The 20571-nt window shown below is 35.4% G+C and overlaps 1 protein-coding gene across 1 annotated transcript; it reads right to left on the bottom strand.

The window, feature by feature from the left end:
* Positions 1-696: 696 nt before the first annotated feature.
* Far1 (fatty acyl-CoA reductase 1) lies at positions 697-20563 on the bottom strand. Its single transcript, XM_034508252.2, has 4 exons — positions 20171-20563; positions 13013-13142; positions 5913-6040; positions 697-4163 (listed from the first exon to the last, which is right to left on the bottom strand). The coding sequence occupies exons 1-4, from the start codon at positions 20314-20316 to the stop codon at positions 4001-4003; spliced, it is 567 nt and encodes a 188-aa protein (XP_034364143.1). The 5' UTR covers positions 20317-20563; the 3' UTR covers positions 697-4000.
* Positions 20564-20571: the final 8 nt, after the last annotated feature.

Raw genomic sequence — 20571 nt, 5'->3', positions numbered from 1 at the left:
GAAAATCAGGTCTAGTTAGACTGGACAAGACTATAGGCTTCAGAGCTAGAATGAGTTAACTGATAGTACTATGTATCATATGCCTTGGTTATCACACTTCTAAAACAGGGACAATAGGAAAGCAAATCTAGAACAACACATGGATACCTGTGCCTAACAAGCAGTAAGCACTCAACAAATGTTAGCTGGTGTCTGTGCAACATTCAAGGTGCAGACTGAATTTGCTCTCATGATGCAAAGAACCGAGGTGGAAGAAAAGAACAGAACCTGAGAAAGATGTGACATAAATAAGAAACTGAGTATTAAATATCAAACTAAATACTGATGAAACAAAATACATGATCTCCCTGGACAACTATTTCAAATAAAAGTATCCTCATTTGTCTGTTTACATGCAGGTTTCCTTTTCTAAAAGGTTTATTCATATAAAATTTTACTATGTCAAAGTCATTAACATATTTATCATAAGATATTGAGAATATTTCAAAGGAATGTTTATATACTTTAATGAATTTGACAAATAGTTCATGATTTTCAGCCCAGAACAAATACACACAGAATGAAGACAGCTTTCTTCCTCAGAGCTCAAGCCAATGGGAAAGGTATTAAACTTGTTATACCACTTAGAGCTTTTTTTTTTTTTTTTTTAAGTAAATGCATTTTAGACTCATCAATTTGCAAAGGAGTACGTCAAACTTAATGTTGCTCAAATTTTCTTTATTAAGAAAATATTTCATATATAAACAGACTGATAAACTTATTTTTGTAATAAGTTACGCAGCACATACCCTTTTCTCTAAGCTTCTCATGCAAAGTTAGAATGTTTTTCTTAAAGCAGAGCAAGTCAGTGCAAACGGTTTCAAGGCAGAGCTAGAAGTCAGCCTAGAAAGAAATGCTTACAAAGCCATTTACACTTCAACCCCATCCTGACACTCTCAGCCTCCCCCAAGTGCTTCACTCAATCTCTATGAAAATGAATAATCCTTTAAATGAAGTCAGGTCAATTACTGGTGAAGAACCTATAAACTAAGACAATGTCATTCATCTTAGGAACATGCCGGTGGTCTCCTGGTTCTATTTACATTAAAAAAAAAACAAAACAAACAAACAAAAAAAAACAGAAAACCTGCCTTATTATTAATTACTATATAAAAATACTTTTAAATAAATGTTCATTCTGCCTATATGCTTCCCCTAAAGTGCTGTGTGAACAACTCAAGATATAAAGAAAAAAATGTTGAGAATAGATGAGGACACCTAAGAAAGAAAAAAGATTCAAGGACTACTTGCTGTCATGGTAGCCATTTTAACTCATGGATGTTTTCCACAATGTAAAAATACAATAGATACTATAATAGAAATATAGGGATTCATTTATTACTTTTTGGTTTACAAACAAAGGCACCCAATAATGTTTCTATTTACTTCTTATAAAAGATTATCAGTTTACACTTAAAACAAACAAACAAAAAAGCACAAAACAAAAGTTTCCCAATCAGCTCCTACAGACAAACACAGAGGAGAAAGGTCAGAGCACCCCTCCCACTACCAAGCTTTATGTGGCAGACTGGAGAAACTCTTATTCTATGTCACCCTCAAGTCAAACAACATATGACCCGGCCATGCTTTTCTGAACTAAGCATTAAGATACATTAGCATTGCCAAGGCAATTAAACAGATACAATGACATTACGGTGTACAAGTATGTATGCCAGAGTTCAGAGAAGGAAAGATAAAGGTAAACCCTAAATAGTTCAGAATACAGTTTTGCCAAGTGAGGTGAATGAAATAAATTTATTTTACAGTTGTCCTATTGAATAATCTATATGAAAAATATAATCAGAACTAAAAACACTGTCTAGCAAATTACAAACAGAATACATCTCCAAACTCTTTAAATATAGCTTGAATCCAAAGTATAGTTGATAAAGCTCAACAATCTCATTTTACTCCATACTAATTTCAAAATTATAAACTCCGGGATGAGCATCATTTATTCATTACCTTTCTTTTGACAACAGAATTCTAAACACATAAAGTTAATTTGACCTCAGCACAGCCTTAGTTAGTGGTTCTTTAAATTAGATTACAAGAGCAATAAAACAGAAGACACATATCTGGTTCATTTTACAGGCCTGCCCACATCGCACCTGATTCTTTTCAGAGACCCAAAGACAATTTATCAGATTCTCAGTATATTTTGGCAGATGTATAAAAATCATAAAAAGGTTAGTGTGTTTTCATTACATCATGGAAATACATTTGGAGACATGGAGTACTCAATGTATATTATATGGGCCACCTTAAATCAAAGGCATCATTTATTCCATTTTCACACATCATCATGGTCTCTCACACCTTACACAGGCATGGTCCTAGACCAGAGACTTCAGAATCATTCCAAAGAATACACAGATATTTACATACATATTTCTTTTAAAATAATGTTTAAAAGTTTTACTACACAAAGTCTGGCTTCACAGAGAAGCATTTTTTTTTTCCTTTTCAAGATTATACAACAGTACGGAAAAAGTTGATTTCCTTTACATTTTGTTTTCCATAATAGTAAAATAAACTTCTTCTACATTGTATTTTACTTGACAAAAAATTAAAATGTAAAGTTACACTTAATTTTTTGTACTATAAACTAACCCTTTAAGCACTTTCAAGATACAATGCTGATGATTTAAATGTAGTACAACTTGATCAGCTTAATTATAACTGTGTTATGCTGAACAAGCACTAAAAAATATGATAAAATAGTAACAAACTAGTAAGATTTAAAGGGAATTGTAATGTATCAATAAATATACATCAATTTCTTGCTATTACTTGTTTCTATAGCGCATGTCTTTCTAAAGCTAAAACAACATGCAAAAAAGATGACTTGAAACTCGTTCAACAGTTTGCTACTTTACATGGTAAAATCCTTTATTTAATTTTATACACATATTTATGCATTATTCATTTTTAAAGGAATTCAGCTTCAAGGTCAAAATTGTTATGTGTTGACAAACACATGAGGGCATTTTCTTTATGTTAAAAGCTGCAACTACACTTCTTTATAATAATGCATGTTCATATGGGGCAAGTCCTGTGAGAAAATTTGTAAGAAAGGAGAGGATAAGTATAATGAATCCTTCCCCAACCCCATCTCTAATCAAGTCTCAAGAAATCCTCTTCAAAATGCACACACATCTCACCAAAGTTCCATTGGATCAAAATGTAGACTAGAAAAACGGTTTCCTATTTGTTTGATAAGAACACAGTTTTACTGTGCATGTTTTCACTTTGCTTCAAATGCACAGAGTATACATTGATACAGAATCTTAAATTCATTCAGATTTATTAGTATCTTTAGAATAATATTTGGCCTTCTGATTATAAGAGCAACTAATTACTTATTAAAAAAATGATATGCAACACACATTTATTCAGAAAGAAAATCAAAATAAGTTTTTGCATTTGATACCACCTGTAACTTAGAGGAAGAAAAAAGTACATGGCTGTGGTCTTAGCAAAACTAAACTCCACCTCTCAAAGAATTTAAAAAGAAAAAAAGAAATCAACATTGAAGAATCAAATCAAATATTTAACTAATTTATCTAGGCCTTCTGTGTACACATTTTCCATTGCACTGAATATTAGGACTACATGTTAAGGCATGTTTTAATTAGTATGTTCCAGAACTGCACAGTTACACTGGTCAATGTTCCCATAGCCCCACTTCTGCCCTCTTCCTACCCTTTGCAGTCCAAGGATTAAAATGAATCATAGTTTGAGTGACTATTGCAGATCTGAGCTGGCATACCATAGTGCGTTCACTAGGTTTTGAGCATAAACATTAAAATGTTACATAAAATGGACCATAATTTACTCCACGCTCCAATTTAAGATGGTTTAATGTCTTAACAAAAGGTGAGATGACTTAAGTACATTTTACATTTCGTGCATTTAGATCACCATATGCATAGATGTTCTAATGCTAAATTCTTGGTCTTCAGTATCTCATAGTGCTGGATGCTCGGAAGTATGACAGAAATTTGTAACACAGACTAACCACAAAGTACCAGATGTTTCTTGCCATTTGTGATCTTGCAATAAAAATGCGCCAGATAAGTATCACAAGGATTGTATTGAAACCATAACGGATATTCCTCAACCTGAAAAGCAAATCAAAAGACACATTAAACATTCTCTAGAATAAAATTATTTTTGGATAGGAACTAATTAATAGTTATTAATTTAATCAAAATTCTACACCATCTTTTAACTTTCAACATTGAAAAACTAAACTACATTTATTAAGTTCAAGTTAGCACAATTCAAGCATACCTTGCCTATATCTGGACAGTAGCACATCAATGCATTACTCTAGCAACAACAAGCACAACAAAGTCTTTTCTTATTAGTGTACCTGGACTATAGACTTAGTAAGCAACAACTAAACTGAGCATCCTGTGTACCCATACCCATTGCTATGGTAGATATCAGCAAACTACAGGTTAAGCCACACATGGTGGCCTCGTTCCTGTGAACCTAGCATTTGAGAGGCTATCTAGGAAGGAGGATGCTGAGTTTCAGTCAGACTAGGCTACAGAATGAGATCCTGTCAGAAATAAAGAGGGGTGTGTGTGTGTTTGGGGGGACGATCTGGAAGGAAGAAAAGAAGGCAAGAAAAAAGAGTGAGCAAGCAAGCATGTAAACAAATGAAGTAAAACAGTCACTTGTACGTCTTGAATTTCTGGAGCTTCTATCTAATCTAAAAGCCGCTGACAGCTAACAGTCCCCGACCTCAAGAGCCAACTGACAAGTCCTCATCTAAGAATAAGGCAGCATTAACTCCATAGAAGACCTTTCTGCTCTCAAAAATCAGCAAGCAAGTTACAATGTGCATATTTCTAAACATTATTTATGGCTTTTGATGGTTGCTTGAAGAAATGTAACCCTTGAGGAGATAGGTACATTATAAACTCCAGGAACTTAATATTGCAGTCCAAGACAGGACTGTAGTAGAACAATCAGAGTGTAGAAGTAGAGACTATGGCTTTAAATAAGCAGTCAAAACATTTATGTTCAAGTTTCCTATCCAGTTAGTAAAATACAGTCTTGCAAACCTCAGTTTCCTCATCAACAAATCTGGCATTTTGCCAACTCCATAGTGCTGTGGCCTTGGCAAGGGAATGGTATGAATCTTAGAAATCATAAAAAGTATTATAATGAGATAACCTTTAGTAGTCCCAAAATCTCTGAATGATTGACTACAGCTGATCTTGACTCCTCTGTTTTCTGAGTTTATATGTTTAAATCAGCAAGTACAAATTTTACTAAGAGACTAAGGAACTATTTACTAAGAGACTACTGTGTGCTGTACATTAAAAAACTATGTAAGTAACTTCTGATTCACAAAATATTTTCATTTTCTGCTAATACTTTTACTTTTTCAACAGAAATTTATTAGAAACAAATAGTGATTTTCAAAACTAAGTTTTACCCAAAGTTTATGTCAGCAATATAATACATTAACAAAGTTAAAGTTTTTTTTGTTGTTTTGTTTTTTTATTTTTTTGGTCTGCTTGTATGTCTGTATACCACATGTGTTTCTGGTGCCTGTAGAAGCCAAAAGATTGTGTGGGATTCTCTAGAACTAGAGTTACAAGTAGTTGTGATCCACCATGCAAATTGGGAATCAAACTCTGGTCTCCTGGAACAGTATCCAGTGCTCTTAACCACTGAGCCATCTCTCCAGTTTTTTAATAATCTTAAGTTAGATAAATACCACATTGTTACAAACCCAAGGGTAACCATTTTCTTAAATATATTATTCTTATTCAGAATATTTCTTCACCAAAGCAAACTGTGTAGTATTTCCTACGTAAGGAAAATGTTCATCAAGCGTATGGTATACTTACTTGTTCAGATGCTTTCTAGCTGCAGGGAGGCCAGACATCTCTTCATTCAATACATATTTTTTAGTCCCCATGCAGTAGTTCTCTATATATTCTGCCCAATGTAACTGCCGTACATCAATATTAAAGGTCTATGGCAAGAAGGAAAAAAGTTACTTTCTTAATTTTTTTATAATTTGCCAAAAACTATGTTTCTGAACTATAATCCCAAATGAAAAGATTACAAACACTTCAATATGGTATTACCTTACTACTGTCAACATATCTATGTTCTCCTTGCTACTTATATACAAATTGATATATATTTGAATTTATTTTCCATCTGCAACCTCCCCTTCTTATATATTTTCTGTAGGATAAAAGTTAATTTTTCAAGAAGAAAAATTTTTACACCAAGAGAAATCCAGCAGAGCATGTAGCACACAGTAGGCAGGAGGGTCACCAGTTTGAAGCACAATCTCTGTGTGGTAGTTTGAATAAGAATCACCCACATAGGGTCATATATTTGAATACTTAGTCACCAAGGAGTATAACTCTTTGAAAGATTAGGAAGTATGGCTTTGTTGGATGAAGAGTTACTGGGGTGGACATTGAGGTTTCAAAAACCCATACCAGGCCTAGGTTCTCTACCTCTCTACCTAAGGATCAGAGCCTCTCTGCTCATGGCCCTGCCACAAAGACAACAGACTCTGGGAGTATAAGCAAGACCTTGATTAAATGCTTTTTTAAAAATAAGAGTTGCCTTGGTTATGGTGTCTCTTCAGTGACTAAGATATGTGCTGCACAATGAGGCCCTGTCTCAACAAACCACCACCACCACCACCACCACCACCACCACCACCACCACCACCACCACCACCTGCCCACTCACATACTAAATAAACAAACAATAAAAAGCAAAACTAGTAGGAATTCTGGCTTAGGATTTTAGTAACAGCTATTGTGTAATTTGATGAAAAGAGTAGATAAATCTAGACAAGCAGACTTTATAGAAATGCTACTCTCTGGAGAAATGAGAGGGTTATAATTGTTCAGTACTCTTGAGCAAACAGGCAGTTGGGTATTTTTGTGAAATGACAAGGATATTATTCACTATAAACCACCATCCAAAATTAACAAGTTCTAGAGGGAAAAACATTACACATAAAGTACTAAAATGAAAGGATGTAATCAGGGCACCAACATGGATGAAGACTTGATTTCACACAAAGGAGCTGTTATAAGAAGGTATATATGCATGTACACAATTGACTGGAGTTTCACAAGAGAAAAAAAGAACCAAAGCAGTACCTAAGAGCATGTTGCCTGCAAAAATGATGACTACCAAACACAAATTTAAAAACCATATCCACCAAATATACATGCACATTAAGGCATCTGAGAATAAGTCAGAAAGAAATCCAGATAGATGACCGACAAAACATCTACCAGACCATTAACTACTTTCAACAGATATAGAAGCCAAAAGACCATGTTTTCCAAGTATTCAACAGATGCAACTAATGTAATAGATGTAACTAATGTAAACAATCTACACCAATGTAAAGATACTTGAAAAATTAAGATGAAATAAAGATATTTCCAGAAGAATAAAAACTGGAGCAATCTGGTATCATCAGCAATGAAGAATCACACTAAACAGTAATCTTTAGGACTGCAGTAGAATGACTGCAGATTCCAGACTGTCCATAGACATCCCTGGTGATGTCTGGAGGTGGAAGCAGATAAAGGGCAGCAGAAAGGTGATGATCCTTATATGAGTATGTATTGCATAGAGTGCACTAATTTTATTTGTGTTCCTTTCTCTTTTTTTAATTGGTTATTTTATTTATTTACATTTCAGATGTTATCCCCTTTCCCCATTCCCCACCCCCAGAACCCTCCTATGTCATTCCCCCTTCTCCTGCTTCTATGAGGGTGTGCCCCCACCTACCACTCACTCCCACCTCCCAATCCTCAAATTCTCCCACATACAGAATGAGAGGGCATACAGCCTTAACAGGACTAAGGACCTCTTCTCCCATCAATGATGGACAAAACAATCCTCCACTACATGTACAGCTGAAGGCATGGGTCCTTCCATGTGTGTTCCCAGGCTGGCGGTTTAGACCTTGAGAGCTCTGCTTGGCTGATATTGTTGCTCTCCCCATGGGGCAGCAAATCCCTTCAGCTCCTTCAGTCTTCTAACTCCTCCACTGGGAACCCCATGGTTAGCTGTGAGCATCCGCCTCGGTATATGACAGGCTCTGGCAGAGCCTCTCAGAAGACAGCTATATCAGGCTCCTGTCAGCATCCACTTCCTGACATCCACAATAGTGTCTGCATTTGGTGACTGCACATGGGATAGATCCCCAGGTGGGGCAGTCTCAGGACAGCCCCTCCTTCAGTCTCTGCTCCCCACTTTGTCTCCATATGTGCTCCCATGAGTATTTTGTTACTCTTTCTAAGAAGGACTGAAGCACCCACACTTTGATTTTCCTTCTTCATGAGCTTCATGTGGTCTGTGAATTCTATCTTGGGTATTCCGAGCTTTTGGACTAATATCCAATTATCAGTGAGTACATACCATGTGTGTTCTTTTGTGATTGGGTTACCTCACTTAGGATGATATTGTCTAGTTCCATCCATTGCCTAAAAATTTCATAAGTCAATTGTTTTTAATAGGTGAGTAGTACTCCATTGTGTAAATATACCACATTTTGTTGAAGGACATCTGGGTTCTTTCCAACTTCTGGCTATTATAAATAAGGCTGCTATGAACATAGTGGAGCATATGTCCTTGTTATATGTTGGAGCATCTTCTGGGTATATTCTCAGAAGTGGTATGGCTGGGTACTCAGGTAAAACTATGTCCAATTTTCTGAGGAACTGCCAGACTGATTTCCAGTTGCAACCCCACCAACAATGGAGGAGTGTTCATCTTTCTCCACATCCTCACCAGCATCTGCTATAACCTGAATTTTTGATCTTAGTCATTCTGACTGGTGTGAGGTAGTATCTCAGGGTTGTTTTGATTTGCATTTCCCTGATGAGTAAGGATGTTGAACATTTCTTTAGGTGCTTTTCAACCATTCAAGTTTCCTCAGTTGAGAATTCTTTGTTTAGCTCTGTAACCCATTTTTAATAGGATTATTTGATTGTCTGGAGTCTTACTTTCTTGAGTTCTTTGTATATATTGGACATTAGCCCTCTATTGGATGTAGGATTGGTAAAGATCTTTTCCCAATCTGTTGGGTGCTGTTTTGTCCCATTGACAGTGTCCTTTGCCTTACAGAAGCTTTGCAGTTTTATGAGGTCCTATTTGTCAACTCTTGATCTTAGAGCATAAGCCATTGGTGTTCTGTTCAGGAACTTTTCCCCTGTGCCTAGGTATTCGAGGTTCTTCCCCACCTTCTCTTCTATTAGTTTCAGTGTATCTGGTTTTATGTGGAGGTCCTTGATCCACTTGGACTTGGGCTTTGTCCAAGGAGATAAGAATGAATCAACTTGAATTCTTCTACATGCTGACCTCCAGTTGAACCAGCACCATTTGTTGAAAATGCTGTCTTTTTTCCACTGGATGGTTTTAGCTCCTTTGTCAAAGATCAAGAGACCATAGGCATGTGGGTTCATTTCTGGGTCTTCAATTTTATTTCATTGATCTTCCTTCCTGTCTCTGTACCAATACCATGCAGTTTTTATCACTATTGCTCTGTAGTATAGCTTTAGGTCATGTATGTTGATTCCCTCAGAAGTTCTTTTATTATTGAGAATAGTTTTTGCTATCCTGGGTTTTTTGGTATTCCAAATGAATTTGCAAATTGCTCTTTCTAACTCTATGAAGAATTGAGTTGGAATTTTGATGAGGATTACATTGAATCTAAGGTTGTGAGTTCAATCTCCTATTCTCTCTTGCACTTTTACCATGAGATGGCATGGGAGGAGACATTTATCAGATTTCAGTCCCTGCTTAGCAGCCAGAAATGTGAACTAACTTCTATTCATTGGAAATTACCTATTTGTTATTCTCCTATACCAGCATAAAACAAACTAAGATAAACTCTAATAACAAATGACCTGTAACAGCAAAATAGAGGCATTGGTTTTTCACTATCCAAAAAAGGTCAGAGTACCCATTTACGTTAGCTTAAGAAAAGATACTGTAAACTGTTGGTGGTGGCTTATGCCTTTAATCCCAGCACCAGGGAGACAGAGGCAGGTGGATCTCTGGGAGTTTTAGGTCAACCTGGTTTACAGACAGTTCCAGGGAAATCCTGTCTTGAATATCACCCCCAATACCTGTATTTTCTAAAGTAAGGTACTAAAACAACTGGAAAAGAATGCACTTTGATACAACTAAAGAAGTGGGAAATTAAAATTGTGAAAAGCAACAAACAACTTAAAGGGCCAGGTATATAGAGCATGCCTACAATCTCAGCATTTAAGGAGGCAGGAAGTTTAAGTTAAAGTTTAAGGCAAGCTTGTGTCTTACTTGACTGTATCCAAAAGACTAAAAACCAGGCAAAAAGAGAACAGAAAAGACAAGATAGGTGCAACAAAGTGAAGCACTATACTTAAATCCAAATTTGAGGTTGGGATGTAGCTCACCTGCTTACCATATACAAGGATCTGTCTTAGCACAACAAACATATAACTCCAAAATTACAGGTTATAGTACAGATTAAGTTCTCCAAAAGGATCAATAACTATCAGACTGTAACAACAACAATGTTGTTTATAAGAGACATGACTAAAAGATAAGAATGAAGAGTAGTTGAACATAAAGCTGAAGACAGACAAATCACACATTACTACTAGTAATAAATGAAGCTGGCCAAGGCCTCATTAGAGTATGCTGTCAAAGCCTGCATGATTAAAAATCTGGTAAATAACAAATAAAATTCAGTCTACTTCTGACTTCCATTCTTACAAATGTTTCTAAATAGTTACAAATCATTTTCTGTAAATTGTTCATCTTTTTAGCCTATGATTCAATGAATACTGACACCATTATTTCTATATAAGCATTGTAGTAGGAAACAGATACTGATATCAAGACACAAACACACATACGTACTCACATGCACACACATACTAAGTAAAATAATAAAGGAGCTATACCTTCAGAGCAAGTGTAAAAAAAAAAAACATAAAATAAAATAAATAAAACATCTAGATTGAAACCTCTTATCTACCAAGCTAGTGGAATGGGTTGGTTTTCTACTTTCAATATGGAATTCACACGCCACATATACCAATTATGGCTTATCTACAAAAGGCGCACTGAGTTTCAAAAGCAAAATATGAAAGAAGTTAACCAAAATGACCTAAATTATTTTAAAGTTTGATATGTTCAAGGTATTTTTGAGAGATCAGGTTAAATAAAATACTTTAAAAAATTAATGCACTGGATGAAAAACAAAGTCTCTTTGGAAAACTAACCCTGACCCAGTCTGCTGGTCTATATAACCTTGCATTCACTTCAACAAAGGGAAAATCCTCAGCACATATTTAAGAGGCCTTGTCTTATGAAGGTCTCCTTAATAGCAAATTCTTGCTTCAACTTTAATCTATGCCCCCCAAAATTCAACAGAAACCTCAAAAAATATGAATCAAAGAAAAACAAATAATGATAAGCAAAACAACAACTTGGGAACAAGGTACCCTGGTTTAGACTGGGCTCAAAGCAGAATCAGACAGTGCCTATCATTTAAATATCAACTATGAGAGAAAGGATTTACAGCAATTATGAAGAGATATCCAAGACTAAGTTGAACTTTCTAAAAAGGAAAGCATACAAACTCAATGGAATGGTTTCAACACAGCTGGCATGCTGTTGAAGAATTTAAATTATTTACACTTTAGTCCAAAAGCAAAATATTTAATTGCAGTTATAGACCTAAAACACCATGGTCTACTATGTAACAATTCTGTGAGAAGGTAGAGAAGTAGCAGCATTTGAAGAAACAAATGCTGAAGAAATTCCCAAATTGCTGAAAAACACCCATCTACAGGTATAGAAAGCCCAAAGAAAGTTTCAGAACACCAAATGTGGAAAACCTAGAAAAGAGCCAGCAAAACAAATAACTGACTTTTCAACTGCAACAAAACAGATAGAACATAAAATAAGCCTTAATGTGCTGCACTAGTATTAAAAACAGAACATCCTAGGGTGAACTAAAGACTAACAGATAATCAAAAGCTCAAAGTTCACTATGATCAGTCTTCTAACTAAGCCATACTCTGGTATTCTAAATACATGTCAGACAGAAAGAAAATGATAATAAAAAGAAGCTCCAAGAATGAAAACAGATAGAGCAAATGTCTCATGATTGTGGCTTGAAGTGGAGAACCACAGTTAGATGTAATCATGCACATGGCTGGAGGGCTCAAGGCATTAGCATAGCAAACCCTTATCTACCATAAGGAGGAAACTATTGAGAATAAGGCTCTAGGTTCAATCCCTAGTACTTCTATATCCCTAAAAGAAAATAATTGAATACATTTGACTTAAGACAGATACAAATGCTAAAATATATGAGATAGCTGGGTCACAGTAGCACAAGTCTATAATCCAGCACTCAGGAAGCAGAGGCAGATGGATCTTGGGGAGTTTGAGCCCAGCCTGGTCTACATAGTGAGTTCTGGGACAGCCATAGCTATAGCGAGACAGTATCTTAACAAACAAAACAAAATTTGAGTAAAGTTCAGAAGAAAACACAGTTTAACTTTCAAACAAGTAAAATGAAGTGACAAAGAGCATACAATATAAAAGAGCCACCTCCCCCTAATACTGGCCCCCCCAAATTTGGAGAAAACAAGGTATTCTTTATATAAAACCCATAAAGATGTTAAACTCAACCTTACAGGAAGAAAAAACAACTTAATCTGAAAAGCCTTTGTTATTCTCAAATACTCTGTATCAGTTTTAAGGCAAAGCACTTACTTCCATAAATATTAAGATTTAAACACTCCAAAAATTTTACCTCCATAAATATTAAGATTTAAACACTGAGAAAATATAATGAGATCAGTGACTTTCCTATGTGATAGTTATTAGAAGTGCCTAGGTTTCAGGGTGCCTACTGGTCATATTTTCTAACCCAAAAATAGAAAATACTTGCCTTTTTATCTTCAGGGTTTAGTTGGTTCATTAACATATTGACATTATCAGTATTCCAAACCCAAGAGTTACTTGTAAAATATTCAAGAAATACCATGGCTTTGTGAAGACGAGTGATTGTTTTCATCATCCTGTGTTTCAAGAAAAAAATCAGGAGATTTATATAGTACATAGAATGGGTAGAATCCCATTACCACACAGGTTCCAACCATATACTCCCAACTGAAATTCAGTAAATGTACCCAACCAGCAGAGAATCAGAATATTTCTGCATCTTGGGAGAATAATTTATAATTCCAAAATGGAAAAACAAATTAGAAACAGTAGCAAAGGGAATTTAAAATTTAATATTGCCTGCACAAGGTTCTACTGACACAGAATTCTCAAATGATATGCAACACTGAAGTTTCAATTCAAATTTTCTATATATCACACTACACAAAAGGATTCAGTTTATTCTCCCTTTGCTTTTGAGCTACCTTGTATTTAGTGAAACTCCATAACATGGATTCTACAACTATATTATAATCCCAGCGCTTCAGCATCACTGAAGCAGATATACAGAAATATTCTTTTGCCATTTAGTCAACTCTATTAGAAAAATACAAGAACTTTCTCTTCAACAGTGATTGGCACCACTCCTGATTATCTGGATGTGCTGTGAAATCAATGACTAATGCTGAGGACTTTTAGAAATATTCTTCTCCTCAGGCCTCACCTATGTTCTTCCTTAGAGAAACAAAACAGTATAATACTTCTTTGTTTCTTTTTAAAGGCAAGGAACCTTAATCTTATCTGAAATTTATTTATTATCACTTGCCACAAGTCATTGATATCAAAGCACTAATCCAAGCAATAATTAAGAGCTTTCTGAATCAAATATATACCAAAACACCAGAAAAATAATCAAGAAATATAAGAATTCCATTTATATTCCCACAAGAATTAGCTTAAAGTATATGAAATTTAGAAAGATCCCCAATTAAGGGCTTTACAAATGGGAGACATGGGAGAAAATCAGAATATGAAAAATGAAGAAAATAAATGCAGTATCATTAGCCAAGAAACTACAGCAACACATTCAATACATTTATAAAGAAACCCCAAAACCAAAATACTTAAAGAAAACGAGGCAATACAATGTACAGAAAAACTATTTCATTCACTAAAGAGTTCCAAAATAAATTCTCCATTAAATATGAAAAGAATTATCCAATACCCAAAGCTATTAGCTCAAAATAAACCATATAGACTAGGGAAAGTTGCTTTAATAAACAAGACTTTTCTATAAAATTTTCTATACAGATGTAAAAATCTATAACAATACAGTATCACAGGTAGTATAATATACATTAATTTTATCCCAAACACACACAAGTCATATCGTTTTTTCAATGAGCATTCTCCTGAAACATTTTCTCCCTGATTCCTTAAATGTCAGTTTTTGTCTATTTTCATGTGTAGATTCATTCAAGTGATATAGTTTTTCTAAAACCAATCCCTAATTCACTCATTCTAAAATATTTATTTTAAAAAAAAATGAGAGGGCCCAGGCATGGTAGCTCATGCATGCTTATAATCATGTACTTGAGAAGGTGAGGCCAGAGAGCTGCCATGACTATGGAGTTAGTCTGATTTACAACTCAATTCTGTCTCCAAAAATGACAGGGAAGGGGATGGAAGATTTGAAAATTCATGTACATGAGAAATTTACAGACAATATTATCAGGAAACAAAAGTACACTTTTAAGACTGCACCATCTCTCTGGCCCAACATGACAGAGTGAATGCTTGTGACTACTCTGACTTGTACCTGATGAGGATCTATTTATTCTTTACGACAATAACTTCTAAAGTATAATCACAATTAACAGCAAGGCCAGATCTTAATAATTATCTAATCTAGGGTTTCTCAACCTAAGCTATCACAAATAAAAGTATCTATGTACTAAGATACTTGGCAGCATACATGGCCTTAGCACACTGGGGGTTGAGGGGAAGCACATCCTTCCCCATTGTGATGACGAACTCCAAATATTGTCAAATGTCCTCAAGCTGAGACTCACATGGATGAAAAATGTCAGGTTCAGTGAGGCTAAACTAAACAACAACAAAAACATGAAACAACTTTTCAAAAGATGTTGTAACAATGATGTAAAATGGATAATAATTTAATGATGACTTTAGATATATACTCTGATCTCTCTATAAGCAAGAATCTATATATTATGAAATAAAACTTAACAATTATTTCAAAATATACAGCAAGTCAGATTTTTATCTAGCTTACACTCAAAATCATGTAAATAAGTAAACTGGATACCATGAATTACATTAGTTTAATGTAGAATGAGGTATTATATTAGGGTTACATAAATTGTAACATTTACGTACTCTTGACTAAGTAAACATCCAAAGAATAAACTGAGATATTAGTTAACATGTGCACATTGCCTAAGTAAACTTTTATATCTCTTGATGCTTTTATTTACTTAATTTTGTTTTTTGAGATAGAGTTTTAATTATTCTATGCTGACCAGGAACTATGTCACCCAGGCTGGCCTCAAACTCGTGGAAATCCTTCTGCTTCAGCTTCCTGAGTGCTCAAATTACAGTCTGCAGCACCATACCCTACTCCTTGTTGCTTTTATATTATACACTTACAGAGGTCTCAGGTTATTCCTGCTTTGATACAGGTGAGACAATTATCACCCATCCTGTAAGGTTTACTGTTACCTAGACTAAAGTCCCACCACAAGGGGAAATATCTGTTAAGCATTAGAAATGAGGTGGTGACTTCACAGGCAGGTAAGAAAGGTATTAAGGGTAGTCTGCCTTGCTCATTATCATACTCACCCTTGAAGACTTCACTTTGCATGCTGTCCAATGACCCCTGAGGCTGTCATGCTGCAAGGAAGCTCAAACCAGACCATGTGCAGACAACACATGGAGAATCTAATTCTAATTCTTATATGAAGAAAGCTGCCTATTTACTACAAACCCTTCCTCTCCCTTAATAACTCTCTCTAGTGTTCATGTCTTGGTCCATCTGACCAAGCTTAAAGACCTTTAGCCAAAGCCACTCACACCAATCTTTCTAGAATTCCTTAGTAAAATTGTGACATATTAAAAAAAAAAAAACTTGCTTTAAGTAATTATAGTTGTGGTGACTTGTGCAACAGAATAGTGCATCTTAATACTGGGAAGAACTGGCAATAATAATAAATCTAAAGTTTGTGGCATTTTAGAATTAAGTAGAAGATTCTATTATGACCTTTGAGTTCATTTACTGAAATCTGACCCCTCAGGGGTCATTGGACACACATGCTAGTATGGCTAACATGCAAGTCCTGCACTGTAAGCTTACAATGGCAGAACAGTGCTAGGCAGAGGAAACACAGCTGTATTGCCTTGGGAGCTGAGAAGCATGCAGCATACTTCACTGCACAGGAACTGCTGCACACAGCAAGCTGGGATAAAGGCATGTATGGGAAAGCTAGAAATTCCCTAGATTCTTACACTGAAAGCTGAGTGGACCACTCCAGTGATAGTATCCTTGCAATTAACAGTTAACCAGTTTGATAAGAATGTACTAAAAAGAAGACAGCAGGTCATCCCTTAGGAAAGTAAAAAGCAGCAAAAGACTTGAAAAGACAGGAGAAGATAGATGCTAACCTACTGCCAGGCTATTACCAAGTCTGTGAACAGTAAGTAACAGATCAGATGTTCAAAAAGTCCAACTTTTATATCTGGAATTCAGAAATTCTAGGTTGTATCACATCAATTATTTAATAAATAAAAACAAAAGAGGAAAAGATAGTTTCTGAGCATATATCAAATTCAGGGTAGAGATATAAGATTCTTTAAAACTACATCATGGTGCCTTTCAGACAGAAAGACAAAAATGAATAAACAAAACAAATGAAAAAAACTTCTCCATATTGTAAAGACATATATCACATTGTCTAATGTTTGGATGACATGTTTTATGGAGAAAAGATTTCATATCTATAGGCGCTGCTCCAGAGCATCCTAATGAGGCCCAAAGGCTTGTCTCAAAGAGAATTATGAATAGGCTCTGATCTATCTGACCTGAGTCCATCTCTTCAGATTATCTATAGAATACACAGTGGAAACTTTTTAAAGCCACAAGAATTTATATAAAAAGGGAAAGTATACCAATAAAAATATCTCTGTAACATACATAAGTCAGCAAATAAGAGCCCACACACCCAGTCCACTTTATAATTGTCTTGTGAATAAAGTTTTATTGAAGCAATCATGTTCATTATTTATAAACGGTCTATGACAGTTCCTCCCTAACTTTAACACCAAGGCAGAGAGGTAGCAACAGAACTATGTGCTTACACAGTCTAAATGTTTACAACATGGCCCTCTAAAAGAAAGGTTTTCTGACCGTTTTCCTGGAGTCTAACTTTTAATAAAGTCTGTTCAGTCTCACAAGGACCCTTTTTTAACTAGGGGGTAGGGGTGGGGGGTCAGGATGTTGAAGATTACTCAGAGAGTAGGAGTGAGTCCAGCTGTCAATATATACCTGGACTTCAATTGAAAACTGTTTATAAACAGTGTTTGCTGTGTGCCTTCCATTTTTCTCATGTTGAAAACAGTCGGAAGCCATTATCTTATACTTCTCTCAACAAATGTAGACTATATGGGCAGCTGCTAACTTGCTTTGTTTCATAGGTTTTCATATGAGGAGTATTATCTGCAATAAACAATCGTATCTACGACTGGATCAGGTTTCAATGGTAAAACCCTGACATCCTGCTGATACCATAAGGGTTTGTAGAAGAAAAAAATTAACTGTACTGTTCAGGCAAAAGAGCATGAATTCTCTGAGCCAGAAGGTTAACTGTTACAGACTGTACTTTCCAAAAGTGGCCTAAAGCCCTTCCCTCTCAACTTGCTCATTCCCAGGATCTGTCTGACTGCTCTCCAGAACACCTGCTTTCCTTATATCTAAGAGGATTTGTGACTTGCTTGTAACTAAAAAGAATAAATAAATAAAAAAGAGGTAAGCCACATATGGCATTTGCTCATGATTCTGGCTCTCAATCTGTGGCCAGCCTGGGCTACATGAGATCCTATCTCAAGAACAAACAAGGCAAAAGTGATAATGCAGTATTTTCTAGCTTTTGTGTTACTTGCTCAACCACTTTAGCTGCCTTGCAAAAGTTAATTCTTAGAGGTAACCACTAGGCCTTGTAAAGATCCTACAAAAAGCAATCCTGATAAGAAAGAGACAATAATACCTGGCCCCTGGCTGATTGAATACCCCATCCTCCCAACAGACTTCAGCTCTTTCAGCTCCATCTGATCTTTATTTAGTTTAAGACATGAAAAGTCTTAAACTAAAACCACACATGCCAATTCCTCTGCAAATTCTTGATCCCAAGATTAACGAGAAAGAGAGAGAGAGAGAGAATATGAAATGACTGTTTTAATCAGTAAATCTGAGATGACTTGTTAAACAGCCGTATCATCTCTATATTCTTCTTAGTAACTATGGGTTTCTTTGTTCTTTTTATTATATTTTTAAGTTTACTGAGCTCCCAGCTGTGGCTGCCTTCACTAGACCTGAACAAGATAAAGCCAGTTAACATCCAAAAGGGAGGGGAAGAGTCTCATGTGTCCCCACCCCTAGCTAAGAAGCTCAATTAATTGATAGTTGACAGCTGTCAGTGGAGGGAGAGTCAGTTTTCTTCAGGCATGTGGCACTGGGTAGGTCCAACATATTCCAGTGGAATGTCCCACACCCATGCTAAAAGTAGACAACAGGTTATTTAAAAAAAAAAAAAAAATGGCAGGTGGTGGCGGCACATGCCTTTAATCCCAGCACTTGGAAAACAGAGGCAGGCAAATCTTTGAGTTCAACACCAGCCTGGTCTACAAAGTGAGTTCCAGGACAGCCACGACTGTTACAAAGAGAAACCCTGTCTCAAAAAAGCCAACATCCCTCTATCCCCCACAAAACAACATAAAGGTGGGTACAGTGTGTGTGTGTGGGGAATATGATGAAAATATATGGATTACTGTACAAAAATTCTCAAGGAATAAAAATAAATTAACTTTTAATGAATAGGAATTAACCCATTCTCTTTTTAAGGTACTTTAAAGTGTTAAATCTACTTGGAACCAATTTTGCCTTTTCTGCCCTAATTATATCAACTTTACTAACATAAATATGCATTAGCAAATTATTAATTTCATCTGATTTTTAGCCATGAAAAAATGTTAACATAGCAAAACTATTTTTGCAAATCCTTCTAGAAAACCTAAAATGTTTGTTCTTAAGTTGTTATATTCAATACTCCCTCTTATCTCAATAGTGAATATATAGTTAGAAACATCCTAAACTATTCAATATACTAAAAGGTCCTATGGTTACTCCAATCCTGAGATACTTTAACTGACAAATACCTGACTTATTTCTTCAGCATCTGATGGGAGGTCCTGGAATCATCATCTTCTTTGAACATAAATACTTAAATCCTGAACTTGCCAATCAAAGATACTAATATAGTTTTTAAAATAAACAGTTTGTAGTACATTTCACTATGTGGTAAAAAAAAAGTAGGAGAACTTTGTAGGATTTCAATGAAAAAGAGAAAAGAAAGAAAGGATATTACAACTATATGAAAATAGCAAGATTTCTGTGTTTAAACTTTTAAAAACTAGAACATTAGTCAAAAACTGTAATTACCATATTATAAGCTGAATAGGTAGCTAAGATTTTTCAAGTAATTTTCTAGAAGCAGCCTATATTTTTCATAAAAAACTAAACCATCTACTTTAAAGCAAAATATTTTACTTTGAATCCCCTGTAAAAACTCACCCCTAGATTTTTAAGGAAGAGGGGAAAGAGATTCAATTTCAGCTTATAATAACAATGACAATCCTGAAGTAAGACATTTCCTATTATAATGGGATTTTGGAGAATCAATGACCCAATAAGATGAAGTCAATTCTTGGCCTCCAAACATCTCCAATTTCTAGGAAATGTCCTGACATCTTGATTGTGATTGCACTTAATCAGGTTAGTACTTCTAAAAGTAAGCTCATGCTAGCGACATGGTGTCTCTCCAGCAAGCTTCCGCCACCTTACCAATACACAGTGTATTACTGCTATTCTTCTTACCACGGTTTCTGACCTGTCAACCTGAGTGCAAGATCGAGCAATAATGCAGGTACTGTATGTTTGACACCCTTCCAATAATGAAGCATTAGGTTGTTGGAACAGAACTTAACAGAGGGGTGCCTGAATACTTGGTTTAAAGGATTCATCCTGAAGGAATGATTTAGATAATCTCCTGTAGGAAAAATAAGTGTTAAAGCATTTTAAATATTATTTGTTATTCAGAAAAGCACCTAAAGTTAGACCTAAAACTCAACATTATGAAGTAATCTATCACCCCAAATTTTAGAATAAATAATGTGACTTACAACACTACCTTTGCTTTTCTGACAATGTCTTATTCAAGAGTCTTCTCATTCACAAATGGCCCTTAAGCCTTATCATAAGCACGAACAGATACAGAG

This window comes from Arvicanthis niloticus, chromosome 1 (assembly GCF_011762505.2).
Source record: "Arvicanthis niloticus isolate mArvNil1 chromosome 1, mArvNil1.pat.X, whole genome shotgun sequence".
NCBI lineage: Eukaryota > Metazoa > Chordata > Mammalia > Rodentia > Muridae > Arvicanthis > Arvicanthis niloticus.
Note: the sequence above shows the minus strand (reverse complement) of the source record. Positions and strands in the feature narration are given on the sequence as shown.